The sequence below is a fragment of the Neovison vison genome, chromosome 3, assembly GCF_020171115.1.
Source record: "Neovison vison isolate M4711 chromosome 3, ASM_NN_V1, whole genome shotgun sequence".
Classification (NCBI taxonomy): Eukaryota; Metazoa; Chordata; class Mammalia; order Carnivora; family Mustelidae; genus Neogale; species Neogale vison.
In genome coordinates this window covers 68239705-68255773 of record NC_058093.1, presented here as the reverse complement: position 1 = coordinate 68255773, position 16069 = coordinate 68239705, and the positions used below count along the sequence as shown (strand labels likewise).

Sequence of the window (16069 nt, the reverse complement as noted above, 5' to 3'; positions counted from 1 at the left end):
CATTACACAATACTCATAGTTTGGAAATTTTATTATTTGGAAATTTATCTTCAACAGATCTTTGTTAGAATTATAAAACAACCACAAAAACGTTCAAATTCTTTATCTATTCTTCCTTCCTAGCTTATGTTCTGTTGAATAAATAGTTAAACTTTAGAAGGATAAATGGTTAGGATCAAGGAAATAGACAATTTAAAGTGGATAAAATAAAGATCTGATCATAATGCTTTCCTCTAATTCTGAAATAGGTTGATTTCAACATTAATTCTTAGCTATTTTTCACTCACCTTTCAGACTTGCTTATACAAGGTTGTGTGGTAACAGATCTTAAGATGTGGAGTTGATTCAATTACAAAGTTCATTTGAACACTTCCTTCATAGCTACTACTGCAACCATGAAATCAATTTCTCCCAGGAGGTTTTAGTTTCAGAGAGCTCACATACATAATAATCTCAATCAATGAAAATAATAGGCAGCTTTCTGTTTATTCTTTAGAAGAACTACATCTCAGATGGAAAGTAAATTAGGGAGTAAGGCAAAAGTTAACCCAGGATAAATTTTTTCACTGACAGGAAACATCAGTTCACAATTTCATCAAGAGATCTACATTATAATGTATGGCATATTTAAGACACAAAACTTGACGAGATTTGAGGTGGCCGCTTACAATGAGAGCTTAAAGAAAGATACGTAAAAAAAGACACTTTATAAAAGGGATGGGAAAATTAAAATTGCAAGGCTAAATCAAAATGAAAATCTGAAAAGTTAAAGCATATTTATTTTTATTTAATAGTGATCACATGAATTATAAGAAGAAAAGGGATATTAGAATATCCCTTGGGTAAATGTATGCATGCTACGGTTAAGAATAAACATTGTTCTTACATATTATGGTTAGTGAGGACAGTATCAGTGTAACAGGGAACTGTGATTATTTAAAAATATGCAGAACTGATTTAATTTGTACTTTAGAAATAACTTGAATATAGTGTTACACATTGAAAAGAATTCAGAAGAATAACTAATACCAAATATACACTTGTGTATAAGAATTCAGAAAAGGCTGCAATCTGTAAAGTTAATCGGCTGTATTAAAAATGACACAAATCCAAAACAAGATGCATGTTATATAAAAAGGGACACTATAATTTACTTGCTCTGTTAAATCCATGGTTAAATCCACGAAATTTCCTTTTAATGAACATTTAGACAGAAACATGCAAATAGTCTTAGGTTCTACTTAGAGACTTCCCCAAACCTGCTAAGGCTACAATATCCCCCTTTCAGGAGCTAAGCAGGTATTCGGGTAGCTGCTTCCTCCTCTGCATCAGCTCTGTTTGCATTAATTTCTGCGAGCGTTCGGCCGAACCGTGCCCATTCATCATTTCGGGGGACAGCAATCTGCTGTTAAAAGAAAGACAATGTTTTATGTACGCTGAGATAAAAGATCATCTTACCCAGTATTTCAGTTTGTTTTCAAATAATTTTTCCATTAAAAAGTAGTAATTTCGTCTTTCCATAATTACAGAGACTATAACAATGCTTTACAATACATTTCAAAACAAAAGATGATGTTTGGGATGTGTGTTGTGACAGCCTCAGAAACACTTCTGCTGTTACCACCATCAGTACAAGAGAGAATAACAATGATACTCTGCAAATATGACTCCTATCCACTATTTCATGGATTTTGCTGGTGGGGTAGAATTCCTTAAAATTTTTTACTTCTTGCACTATTCCAAATATGAAATAGTTTTTGAAGTATGCTTCAAAGGGCTGGTTTCTTATGAGAAATTTATTTTTGTTTGGTGCATAAGATAACCATTTTCAATATCTTTTTTTTTTTTTAAAGATTTTATTTATTTATTTGACAGAGAGAGATCACAAGTAGGCAGAGAGACAGGCAGAGAGAGAGAGAGGAGGAAGCAGGCTCCCTGCCGAGCAGAGAGCCCGATGCGGGACTCGATCCCAGGATCCTGAGATCATGACCTGAGCCGAAGGCAGCGGCTTAACCCACTGAGCCACCCAGGCGCCCCACCATTTTCAATATCTTAATCCCTTCATCAGAAGGTAAGTGTTTTACCACTTTAGTGACTTACAAATAGCTAAAGGAGAAAAGAGGCTCATGATGTTTTTGCCTCTCTGAAGCATCCAATGACTAAAACTTGTTGATAATTGTTATCATAATATTGGAGAAATCTCAACACTGCCGAATTAAAGCACAAACCACCGAGTATAGGAAACCAATGTGCCTGCTTCTTAATCTACCATATTAGATTAGATTAGATTAGTCATATCCAATATGGTAACTACCAGACACATGTGACTGTTCACATTAAATTACTTGAAATAAAATTTAAAATTCAGTTCTTTCATTGTGCTAGCCACATTTTAAGTGTTTGATAGTCATATGTGGCTAGTGACTACTGGATTAGACAGTGCAGATATAGAGCAATTCCATCTGTGTGGACAGTTCAATTGGCTATTCTAAATGATTCAATCTACCTCCCTCCAGATCCAATTACTAGAGGCCACAGGGAGTCCAGAGGGGATGGGGACTCATAAGGCATAGCAAAAAAACAAAAAAACAAAAAAACAGTGACTAAGGCTTCTTTTAGCCAGGGCTAAAAAGAAGGAAATCACTCCTGAATATCATGTACAGCCAACCCAAATACTAAAGATGACACAAAGATGCAACTCATTCTGCTGGATTCAATGATAATGGCTTTCCAACAAGGTTCAGAAGTCAAGACTCACATTTCACACAGTCATCAAATAACTCTCAAAGATACTACTTTTGATTTCTACTACCTGGCCCAAGCAAATCTAAACATATAGAAAAATAAGAACCTAAATCTGTAAAGTCCTGAAGTCCGTAATGCAGAGTCTATAATTCAATTGTAACTCCAAATTTCTTCTTCCTGAAAAGTTTCTAATCTCTAGTAATGTATGCTTTAAGAAATAAGGTACTTCCAATATATGATATTATCCTCAAAATCTGTTGTGTGGGGACACAGAACATCCAATTTAGAAAGAAAGTTAATCTTAAGAGTTGCTTCTGTTGTGAAAAAAGTTTTATCTTTACAACCATATGGTTTATAAACTTATGAACCGCGAAGACTAGTTTTAGCCACAAAGATACCATAACCACAATGCCCTGAAAGCAAACAAATGTATCAAAATTATAGGCAGTGAGCCCCATACCTCTCCCACATCATATATGACAATCTGTCCTTCAGAATCACCCACAGCAATCTCTCTTCCAGAATGGGTCCATCTTACACGATTAAGAGCAGGATTACCCTCCACAGAAATGCTGGCAGTTGGCACCTGAAGTCATTTAAAATATAGTGCAGTTAAAAGTTTCATCAAGATTTCTATAAACATGTAAAACAGTAACTCTTCTTTCTTCCAATCGGGCTACATTTTTTAAAACAAAGATGAAAATAGATGAAGAATTTTCCCAACTTTCTTCCTGTTCAGTGATACATTATGAATGACATTACAGTCAATCCTTGAAAATGGTTTGGGAAAATAACTTAAGTTCTTATATAAGAAATTCTCACATGACTGGATACACACATCATTTTGAAAGATCTTCTCCTTAATAAAGGATTCTTTGTTGTTATTTTAACTTTTTTTAAGAAATCAAGCTGTTTGAAAACAGATGGACAAAATCCCATTTTAAAGAAACATTTCAAAAGCCCTCATAAACAGATTATGGTTCAATTTTAGAGGACAGAAATTACTTTTGTAGCTTGTGACTCTGTCAGCTGAAACCTGTGATTTGATCCACAGTTCCTAGAAAGAGTTCATACTGAAGGTGCAGTCTGGGTCTTGCCAAAGCTCTTGTTCCCATCAGCTGTCTAGAACAGGGTAGGATGACAGCACCAAGACAATGGCACCCCCCCCGCCCCCCGTCCCAGAATCTCCCTGTACTTCTCTTATGCTGAGGAAAAAGAGATTTATTTGCCACACCCAGAACAAACAGTCTGTCTGACTCAGACTGGAAGCACGAACAAATTTTTGAAACCTGATTAAAAATAATTCTTTTAATTGACACTAGTCATCCCCAGATGACTATTTTAACTCCTAGAATGCCAAAACTGTTAGAGAGAAAAACTGTAATTTAGATATATTTTTTGAGTTAAGGATTATAGGAAAGACCCATATTTAAGTATAACCCCAAATCTCAAACACCAAAATCCAAACTGAAAAAATACAATTGGTACCATTTTAGGTAACTATAAAAGTATAATTAATCCCAACCATCTAGTCAGATACTCTTTCTCCTAGAAGTATCTGAATATTCCTCCTCAAAATACTAAACCAGGAGCTGGCACACTTAACTACTCTTACATTTCTAATATATAACTTCCTTGGCCTGTATATCCAACTATTTTACTTCAAGTGATTTGGATGGCTGCCACCAGAAATATGAAGAAATAGGGAAAGAGTGGGATGTGGGGGAAGGCACCAAGAGACTTTATCCTCTATAACTGTTTCTGACAGAACTTCTAAAAAACATTATCTCTTACCACCACATATCAGTATAGAATTCAAGGAACATTTAAAAAATATATATCTAAAAGTAAGTAATAGCTGTAGTTAAATTTCATTTCCAGGAAGTAATGTTAGCATAGTAATTAGGAAATTTTGTGCTTTCTCTATTCATTTTATAGTAATAACACTCTGTTTTCAAGCATTCATGGAACAAGTCATCAAAAATAAATTTTTCTTTCATTTAAATAAGACAGGCTAAAACTAATGTTTATGGAAGACATACAATTCTGTCAAGGCTAAGAGATAATTTAGAAATTCAGAATTAAGGTTAACATACTTCAACAGTCTGAAATGATCTGCTTTGTAGCCTGCGAGTAAAAAATAACCCCGTTGCCTTATGAATGAGACTTTGCCAGGACACTACAGACATGATAGTGCTTTTCAGAAGTAAAAGGAAATGCCCCAGTGCTCTTGGCAACATTATTTCTCCCTTCAGTACTGCACAGCATGCTGTTTATTATTAAGGGTACAAAGCTTATTTGGTTTCTTTGTGATGAGGCTACAATCACTGAGCACTTTTACATTCCTTGGGATAAAAGGAATTTCACAAATTATTCAATAAATCTTCAATTTTCTATTTTTCAGTGCAATTTTTGTTATTTTCCTGCTCACCTCTGTATCATTATTGAGATTCCACAAATCCAGCCTCCCCATGCCATCCACACAAGCAAACAGGGCTGGGTGGGTGGGTGACCACATAACATCATAAACATAGTCTGAATTATCTTCAAATGAGTACAAAGGCTTGTTATTCTGAAAGCAAAAAGTTGATTCTTAGCATAGTCAAAATACAACATACATTCAATAGGTATGAACAACATTTTATGATATTTAACTCAGCCTAGAAAAAGTTCCTCCTACTTGTTTCACTACAGACTTACCTGGAGTTATGAACTGAGAACTGACTATTGTATTGAGGGTTCTTTTTAAGTTCTAGACACCACACTGTTTTAAAAAAGGAACAGAATATGCTTCAAAAACATGTGCCCAAGAGAAGACTCTGGGAGGATGATAGCAATGGCAGTTCACTTTTTGAATTCTTCTAACTCTCCCCATAAACCCAAACAAAGCAATGAAGATAGCAAAACCAAAGATTCAAAGACAATATGCACAACAAAATCAGGAGACAAAGCTCCAAATATAAGTAGAAAGAAACTGGGGCACCTGGGTGGCTTAGTGGGTTAAAGCCTCTGTCCTCGGCTCAGGTCATGATCCCAGGGTCCTGGGATTGAGCCCCGCATTGGGCTCTCTGCTCGGAAGGAAGCCTGCTTCCTCCTCTCTCTCTGCCTGCCTCTCTGCCTACTTGTGATCTCTCTGTCAAATAAATAAGTAAAAATCTTTTAAAAAAATCATTTAAAAAATAAGTAGAAATAAACTTCTACCAATAACAAGGCTTCTGTAGTACAAACATCTGTGTGCAGGAAGAAGTGTGGAAAGGCCTCGGGCTTCTGACAGCCAGAAAGCAAAACAGAAGAGCCTCGTAGTTGACAGCAGATACTCACTGGGCAGTGTCAGGGAACATGCTGAGTCTGAGAACAGCAGCAGAAACTGGGAGTTCAATGTAATTCTATTTATAAATAAGTGCAAGCAGACTCCAACGTGATATAAGTAAGGTCTAATGGTGCAGTCTGAGTTCTATAAACTCTCAAAATTAAAAAACCAAAGCTCCCTTTCAGGACAAAGTCTCACCGCAGAGAAACTGCGAGGAATAGAATCAGCTTTGTAGAATATAGCACAGCAAGGACAAAGGGAAAGAGAATGCTCAGATAAAACTGGTGGAGAGAACAGAAAAGGCACATCTCAGAAAGTACAAGACTGAGAGAGATAAGTATTTACTTTGCAAAAAACACAGAAGAGAAATCTTTAGCCTAAACTAGAAAAGCTATCCTATGCCCATTCCCACCCTCCTAAAAGTAGAGAAAAACTAATTTCACTAGTAGAGAGTAAGTGACAAAAAAGGATTTTGGTCAAATCCCACACGAATTTATTGTGGAAGACCTTCAATAATGCTGTCATGACAGTTAAATGGAAAATGGTAGACAAGATGGATTTGCACATGCACAAGAATGAAGAAGGACCCCTCCTTCCTCATACCAGACACAAAAAGTAACTTAAAATGTACTGGAAGTCCTAGCCAAAGCAATCAGACAACAAAGAGAAATAACAGACATCCAAATAGGTAAGGGAAAAGTAAAACTTTCACTATTTGCAGATGACATGATACAGAAAACCCCCCAAAACAGCAAGAAGTGCTGATTTTTAAAAAATCAGTAAATTCACAGGATACAAAACTGATGTACAGAAATCTGTTGTATTTTTATATATCAACTATGAAGCAGCACAAAGAGAAATTAAGACAATAATTCCATTTATAATTGTACCAAAAATAGTAAGACACCTAGAAATAAACTTAACCAAAGAGGTAAACAACCTGTACCCCCAAAACTATAAAACACTGATGAAAGAAACCAAAGATGACACAAAGAAATGGAAAGACATTCCATGCTCATAGATTGGAAGAGCAAATACTGTTAAAAATGTCTATAATTAACCAAAGTAACCTACATATTCAATGCAATCCCTATCAAAATATCAACAGTACTTTCCACAGAACTAGAACAGACAATTGTAAAATTTATATGGAACCACAAAAGAGCCCAAACACCCAAAGATATTTTGAGAAAGAAAAGCAAAGCTGGAGATATCACCATTCCAGACTTCAAATTATATTATAAAGCTACAGTCACCAAAATAGCATGATACTGGCACAAAAATAGACACAGAGATAAATGAAATAACAAACCCCAAATAAACCCACAACTATATGGCCAATTAATCTTCAACAAAGCAGGAAAGAATATCCAATGTAAAAAAGTCTCTTCAACAAATGGCATTAGGAAAACTGGTCAGATACATGCAAAAGAATGAAACCGGACCACTTTCTCACGCCATACACAAAAATAAACTCACAGTGGATTAAAAACCTAAATGTGAGACCTGAAACTATAAAAATCCTAGAAGAGAACACAGGCAGTAACTTCTCTGACGTCAGGTGTAGGAACATTTTTTCTAGGTATGTCTCCTGAGGCAAGGGAAACAAAAGTAAAAATAAACTATTGGGACTACATCAAAATAAAAATCTTCTAAACAGTGAAGGAAACAATCAACCAAACTAAAAGGCAGCCTATGGAATGGAAGACAATATTTGCAAATGACATATCTGATAAAGGGTTAGTATCCAAAATATATAAAGAACTTACACAACTCAACACCCCAAAAGCAAATAAACCAATTTAAAAATGCAGAAGATATGAAGACATTTCTCCAAAGATGTCCAGATGGCTAACAGACACAAGAAAAGATGCTTATCATGATCAATCATCAGGGAAATGCAAATCAAAAGCTACAATGAGGGCCCCCTGGGTGGCTCAGTCAGTTAGGTGATTGACTTCAGCTTGGATCATGATCTCAGGATCCTAGGACTGGGCCCCGCATGGGGCTCCTCACTCAGTGTGGGGGGTGTGCTTGTCCCTTTCCCTGTACCCCTCTCTCTGTGTTCTGTCCCTCAAATGAATGAATAAAATCTTTTTTTTAATATTTTATTTGACAGAGATCACAAGCAGGCAGAGAGGCAGGCAAAGGGAGAGGGAGAAGCAGGCTCCCTGCTGAGCAGAGAACTGGATTCTGGGCTTGATCCCAGGACCCTGAGATCATGACCCGGGCTGAAGGCAGAGACTTAACCTGCTGAGCCACCCAGGCGCCCCAAATGAATAAAATCTTAAAACAAAAAAAAACCCTACAAGGAGATATCACCTCAGACCTGTCAGAATGGCTCTTATCAATAACACAAAAAACCAGTGTTGGTGAGGATACAGAGAAAAAGGAACCCTCTTGCACTGTTGGCAGGAATGCAAACTGGCACAGCCACTGTGGAAAATGGTACGAAGGTTCTTCAGAAAGTTAAAAACAGAGGTAACCCTATGACCCAGCAATGGCACTACTGGGTATTACCCAAAGAATACAAAAACACTAATTCAAAGGGATATATGCACCCCTAGGTTTATAGCAGCATACATACAATAGCCAAGATATGGAAGTAGCTCAACAAACACACAACAAAAACATACATGAGTGTTCACAGCAGCATTCACAATAGCCCCAAATGGAAACCACTTAAACACTTGATAACTAATGAATGGATAAACAAAAAGTGGTATATCCATACAATGAGACAGTATTTGTCCAAAAAAGGAATGAAGTACTGATATATGCCACACATGGATGAACTTTGAAAATATGTGAAGTGAAAGAAGCCAGTCACATATTGTGATGCCATGAAATGTCTATAATGGGAAGTTCTGCAGAAATAGAAAGTAGGTCATTTCCAGGAGCTGGGTGAAGGGAAAGGAGGAGTGACTGCTAACAGATTTAAGGTACCTTTCCAAAATTTGAAAATGTTCTAAAATAAGACAGTGATGATAGTGCATATCTCTGTGAATCTAAGAACTGTACAATTTAAAAGGATGAATTTATAGTATATGAATTACATCTCAATAACAGGTTTTTAAAAAAGATTTTATTTATTTATTTGAGAGAGAAAGCAAGAGAGGGAAAATAAGCGGGGGGAGTGGAAGAGGGAGAAGGAAGCCTTCTGCTGAGCAGGGAGCCCAATGCAGGGCTTGATCCCAGGACCCTGGGATCATGACCTGAGCCGAAGGCAGAGGCTTTAACTCACTGAGCCACCTGCGTGCCCCAATAACAGTTATTTTAAAGAAAAGAGATAAAGTGAATTTCTTAAAAAGCGATAGACAGAAATTAACAAAGATATACCTATAAAGGCAGCCCCTAAAGAAGAAAACCAAAGCAATACTATAGAATACAAAAAATAACTCAAGAGAACTCTCCTAAAATAAAAGACAGCTTGAAACTACACATTTAAGAGTAGCCTATGCATCTACGACAATCAACCCTTTAAAGAAAAAGAAAAAAAAGTTTGATCAGCCAGGTTTTGTAAGGACAATTAAGGACAACAATGCTTTTTGCCAAAAGATGACAGAGTGATATGTAAGGTAATCAAAGAAAACAGTGTAAATATGGATTCTATATACAGCCAAACTGACCTCTGTAACCCAATAGGCTCTTGTGAATATGAGAATAATGCATCCACAAACACACGACTATAGAATGAGCTTCAGGTGACAAAAAAACTGAGGAAATGTCAACATACGGACAGGCAGATACCAAGTGATTCATGAGGGTAAACTCTTCTTTATGGAAGTGGAAACAACCTACAACTATACACAACAGTATGAACAATACAGTAAAAATGAAAAATCCAGACTGTGAGAAACTCTAACAAGACAACCCATCTGGTTTCTTCTTCAACAAGACGAATCGAGAAGAGAGGGAAGGAAGCCCTATCTTAAGAGAGAGGCTCAAAAGATGTGTTACTTGCAAATATATGGATCTCATTTGGATCGTGCTTCAAAAAATAAACAGTAAACAAAATTTTATTATTTTTTTAATTTTTAAAATTTATTTTCAGCGTAACAGTATTCATTGTTTTTGCACCACACCCACTGCTCCATGCAATACGTCCCTCTCCAATACCCACCACCTGGTTCCCCCAACCTCCCACCCCCTGCCCCTTCAGAACCCTCAGATTGTTTTTCAGAGTCTATAGTCTCTCATGGTTCACATCCCCTTCCAATTTCCCTCAACTCCCTTCTCCTCTCTAACTCCCCTTGTCCTCCATGCTATTTGTTATGCTTCACAAATGAGTGAAACCATATGATAACTGACTCTCTCTGCTTGACTTATTTCACTCAGCATAATCTCTTCCAGTCCCGTCCATGTTGCTACAGGAGTTGGGTATTCATCCTTTCTGATGGAGACATAATACTCCATAGTGTATATGGACCACATCTTCCTTATCCATTCATCCGTTTTTTTAATTGAAAACTGATTGGCTATTTAATGAAATAAAGAAATCTTTTCATTTTGGGGGGGTGTGATATAGAGTATCATGGGTTTTTTTTAAGACTTTTTTTTTTAGAGATTATGTATTGAATATTTGTAGATGACATAACATATCTGGATTTGCTTTAAAATCCAGTGGTACATATCTGGATTTGCTTTAAAATCCAGGGGTGGGGAGGGTGTGTACATGGAAATGAATCAAACAAGATGGGCCATGTGTTGATAATCATAGAAGCTAGGTATTGGGTACCATGGCTTCATTATACTCTTCTATTTGATTTTGTATCTACTTGGAATTTTCCATAAGAAAAAGAGTTTAAAAATATTTAAAATTTCCATTCAGATATTAATGTCAAGATTATGACTTAATAGCCAAAAATGTTTACCTGTAATTAAGAAATTTTTAAGCAAAACTTTGAAGTAAGCTAGAAACTGAAACTAAGAGGTTTTTTCCTCTCAAGATCACCATTTTCTATAACTCTCTTTGGCAAAAATGCCAAAAGAAGTCTCACTCTGAAGTAGCGGTTTTTTTTTTTTTTTAATTTTATTTATTTATCAGAGAGAGAGAGAGAGGGAGAGAGAGCGAGCACAGGCAGACAGAATGGCAGGCAGAGGCAGAGGGAGAAGCAGGCTCCCTGCTGAGCAAGGAGCCCGATGTGGGACTCGATCCCAGGACGCCGGGATCGTGACCTGAGCCGAAGGCAGCTGCCCAACCAACTGAGCCACCCAGGCGTCCCTGAAGTAGCGGTTTTCAACGTAGGATGGGCATCACATTCATATGTAGAGCTTTTTTAAAAAAATACTTACTTTGTCAGAGAAAGAAAGAGAACACAAGCAGGGATAGCAGCAGGGAGAGGGAGAAGCAGGCTCTCTGCTGAGCAAGGAGCCCAGTGTGGGACTTGATCCCAGGACCCTGGGATCATGACATGAGCCAAAGGCAGACACTTATCCAACTGTGCCGAGGTTTTTAAAACTCCAGATGCAGCCCCCTGCATCATACAATTAATTCATCAGTGTTTCTGGTGTTGCTGCACTAGTATTCTGACGCACACCATGATTAAGAGCCACCATGCTAAGGTACATTATTCCTAAGGTGATAGTATACTGCCTCAAGAATATTCCATTTTTAGCCCATTTTATGGTCTCCAATCAAGGACTTAACAACAGAAGTTGTTCAAAATCAAAATCATGTTCACATGCTCCACTCTGTAAGCATATATATAGGTCTACATAATTTTCTAAAGAAGGGGTTATCAATAGAAAAATGGATAAAAGATTTGAACAGAAATGTTACAAAATGGCCAAAAAGTACATGAAACGTGTTTAACCTCATCAGTCTCAAGGTGATGCAAATTAAAACCACAATGCAATGCAACTACACCTATCAGAATTACTAAAATGAAAAAAAAAAGGGGAGAAAATATCAAGTGTTAAGAAGGCTGCAGAACAAGGGAAGATTTCATATGCTATCAGTTGATTATAAACTGGTAAAATCACTTTGGAAAACTGCTTGGCACTCCTAGGTATATCCCCAACAGAAATAAGTGCTTATGTCCATCAGAAGACATCTACAAGTGATTCTGAGGAATTATTTTTCTTTAAAGAAGTATAAACAGGGCGCCTGGGTGGCTCAGTGGGTTAAGCCACTGCCTTCGGCTCAGGTCATGATCTCAGAGTCCTGGGAACGAGTCCCGCATCGGGCTCTCTGCTTAGCAGGGAGCCTGCTTCCCTCTCTCTCTCTGCCTGCCTCTCTGCCTACTTGTGATTTCTCTCTGTCAAATAAATAAATAAAATCTTTAAAAAAAAAAAAAAAGAAGTATAAACAATGCCAGTAGCAGCACTACTCTTAACAGCCCACACGGGAGCAAACCCAAATACCATCAGCAGTAGAACGGATAAACTGTGGTATACTTACATATTGGAATAGTATACAACTGAGAGAACAATCAATGAATCTCACAAACATAATGTTTATAAGAAAAACAGCCAGCCACAAATATGTAAATATTATATGATTCCATTTTTATGAAATATGAAGTTATATGCAAATTAAACTTATTTATGTCTTTTTTAAAAAGATTTTATTTATTTGAGAGAGAGAGACAGAAAGAGCACAAGCAAAGGGAAGAGAAGAGGGACAGGGAGAAGCACGTTCTCCATTGAGCAGGGAGCCAGATGTGGGGTTCGATCCCATGAACAGAGCCAAAGGCAGATGCTTAACTGACTAAGCCACCCAGCCGCCCCAATAGAATCTCTTTAAAAAGAAATAATTCCAAGGTCAGAAATATCTTCCTATATAACTTGACTGAGATATGACCTTTTTGAGAAGGAATGTGTCTATTAAAAGCAAAGGAAATATAAAGAAGCAGAAGATAGTACTGAATTCAAACATTGTCCAGGAGAGAGTCTCAGCCAAAGGATTCTAAGAATTACCACCCATGGCAAGGCTATCTCCATGTGAAAATGAATGAATCACACTATCTTCGCTTGATACCATTAAACATTCAAATTAGAAAACTTCCTTGTTCCAATTCCTTGCTCACCAAGCAATCTTCTGATTATAATTTGGCTTCCCACGTGGGTGATCTACAGAGAAACAATGAGCTGGTCAGGCCAGCATGAGTATCTGGGCCTTCTGGCAGTGGTTTCTCATTATTAAATTAATAAATTGACCCTCTCCTATCAGTGTCTTGGAAGCCTGTTAGTTCAGTCAGCACTCCCTAGCTAATCAACTCTAGTAGACTGACAAGACTTAAGTTTCTGAATTAGGAAAGAACAGGCTGGACACTGGCCAGTGGCAGGTTACTATAGTAAATGCTACCATGGAGGATTGGGTCCCAATGGTCAGAAAGCCTTCCCCAAGAAACACTTCAAATTCAAAGCATTTTTTCATTTGAACGTGTCTAATATGTGCACAGTTGCTATTCCAAGCATTAGGAATGTCTCTTCAACCTCATTTTAAATGTGGTGTTCTCTGAGAGTTAAATAATGAAGCTGTTAAAATATAAAAGAGAATTTAAGACATCAGAGATTGTGAAAAAAATTTAAGGCATGTATGGACTACTGAAGTCTGAAAACTACCTACTCTAAGAAATTATCCCATTAATGATTTTAACCTTGACAATTAATGGCAATACAATTCTGACAGGCAATGTTCTGACATTAGAATACACTGTGCATACATGGAAATATTTTGACCCCAAATAAACAATCCTTATATTTTAAAAGTAATTTGTAACAAGTATGGTTAAATGTGGCAGAACATTAAGCTAATTTACCAGGTCTACCCCTAATCAAGTTCTTTTTTTTTTTTTTAAGATTTTATTTATTTATTTGACAGAGAGAGATCACAAGTAGGCAGAGAGGCAGGCAGAGAGAGAGAAAGGGAAGCAGGCTCCCCGCTGAGCAGAGAGCCCAATGCGGGACTCGATCCCAAGACCCCGAGATCATGACCTGAGCCGAAGGCAGCGGCTTAACCCACTGAGCCACCCAGGCGCCCCCTAATCAAGTTCTTTTTTTTTTTTTTCCCTGATTTTTTTAAAAAAAGATTTTATTTATTTATTTGACAGAAAGAGATCACAGTAGGCAGAGAGAGGGGAAAGGAAGCAGGCCCCCTGCTGAGCACAGAGAGCCTGATGCGGGACTTGATCCCAGGACCCTGAGATCATGACCTGAGCCGAAGGCAGCGGCTTAACCCACTGAGCCACCCAGGCGCCCCCTAATCAAGTTCTTAACAGAATCCTCTGTTTACCTTCCAGTAATTTCACTGCTCACACATTCTTCCTACTGTTTTACAGGGCTGCCAAAATATTTCTGTCATGACTTTCAAATTTGGCATTTTGAAAAGGTAATAGTGTCCTCCAAATATATATATATATATATATATATTTTTTTTTTTTTTTAAGATTTTATTTATTTGACAGAGATCACAAATAGGCAGAGAGGCAGGCAGAGAGAGAGAGGAAGAGGAGCCCAATGTGGGGCTCAATCCCAGGACTCTGGGATCATGACCCGAGCTGAAGGTAGAGGCTTTAACCCACGGAGCCACCCAGGTGCCCCTCCTCCAAATATATTAAAAGTAATGTCTTGGTTGGTATAAACTTAAGAAAAATGTGGAAAATCCTCTACACCTCTGTTTATATTCTTTACTAAAAATAACTGCGTTTAAAAAAGTCTTGAAAACAATTTGATGACCCAGAATTCTGTTGCTGCATTTTAAATTCCTGACTAGGCAAAAATTAGAAGCTGACTATAGAAGTAGATCATTTTAAATTTGAGGCAGTGTCAAATTGAGGCTTCTGGGATTTTTTAGAGGACTTATTAAAAAGGAGAAAAAAGGAGGAATCTTGTTTTGCTATTAGGGAAGAGCCAGATCTTAAAGGATATAAAGATATAGCATATATAGATATCTCTTAAAGATATAGCAATTTTTGGCAACTCGTTCCTTCCACTTATGGGGACTCAATTCCCAGAGTCAGAAAACCCTTAAAAAAAGTAGAGGCTGAGAAGAAAAACATTTAAAGTCTGTTAAATCCACGAATGTAAGATACTGGTTTAAAAAGCTTAAAATGGAATTGAAACAATGTTTTTAAAGAGATTATTTAAAAACCTTGTCTACTGGGACACCAGGGTGCCTCACTCAGTTGAAAGACTGACTCTTGGATTCAGCTTAGGTCATGATGTCAGGGTCATGAGATGGAGCCCTGTGTCAGGGTCCACCATCAGCAGGAATCTGCTGGAGATTCTCTCTGTCCCTCTCCTTCTGTCCACCACCTCTACCCCGCTCTCTCTCTCTGAAATAAATCTAAAAAAAAAAAAAAAAACAACAAACAAACCAAAAAACACAGAGGCACCTGGGTGGCTCAGTGGGTTAAAGCCTCTGCCTTAGGCTCAGGTCATGATCCCAGGGTCCTGGGATCAAGCCCCACATGGGGCTCTCTGCTCAGCAGGGAGCCTGCTTCCCCCTCTCTCTGCCTGCCTCCCTGCCTACTTCTGACCTCTCTCTCTGTCAAATAAACAAAAAGATCTTTTTAAAAGACACACATAAAACACACACACACAGAAACCATAAAAAAGACCAAAAAAAAAAAAAATCACCTTGCCTATTACTCATAACCATTGTGTTGGAGAGCACAGAGACTCAAGTTTTTTTGGCAGAGTAGAAATAAATACCACCAACACAAGTACCACGAAACATAAATCCAAGATCAAAACAATAACACTGGAAGCCATAATATAACCAACTAAAAAAATATTTACTCAGCAGATTGTTGCTATTCTAGCTTTCACAGAGAATTACTTGTGTGCAAAAAATAAAAGGCAGTTCTTCTGATAAAGTTTTAGAGGGCCCTTAAACATGTATAAAAACACTCTGTTCTATGCTGGCTCATCCTTTGACCACTAACACTGGAGAGGTATGTACTTGTGTATGTGTGTGGGGGGGAGACATATGTATCACAGTTGAATGAATAAGTGAAGCTCACAGAAGGAAGCAATGCCTAGCTCAATTAGGAAAGAAAAAGATAT

The 16069-nt window shown here is 37.5% G+C and overlaps 1 protein-coding gene across 4 annotated transcripts in view; it reads right to left on the bottom strand.

Annotated features, from left to right (window-relative positions):
• Window positions 1-467: 467 nt before the first annotated feature.
• The window catches only part of DYNC1I2 (dynein cytoplasmic 1 intermediate chain 2), a 55543-nt gene continuing 39941 nt past the window's right edge, over window positions 468-16069 (bottom strand). For 2 of the 4 annotated variants that reach the window (XM_044242329.1, XM_044242331.1), the window contains 3 exons: window positions 5177-5317; window positions 3206-3331; window positions 468-1402 (listed from right to left, as the gene is read on the bottom strand). In XM_044242329.1, coding sequence (XP_044098264.1) covers window positions 1292-1402; window positions 3206-3331; window positions 5177-5317 — 378 coding nt within the window. In that variant the 3' untranslated portion in view covers window positions 468-1291. Of the gene's footprint in view, window positions 1406-3205; window positions 3332-5176; window positions 5318-16069 lie in introns of all 4 variants that reach the window. The other 2 variants (XM_044242328.1, XM_044242330.1) reach the window with 1 other exon arrangement.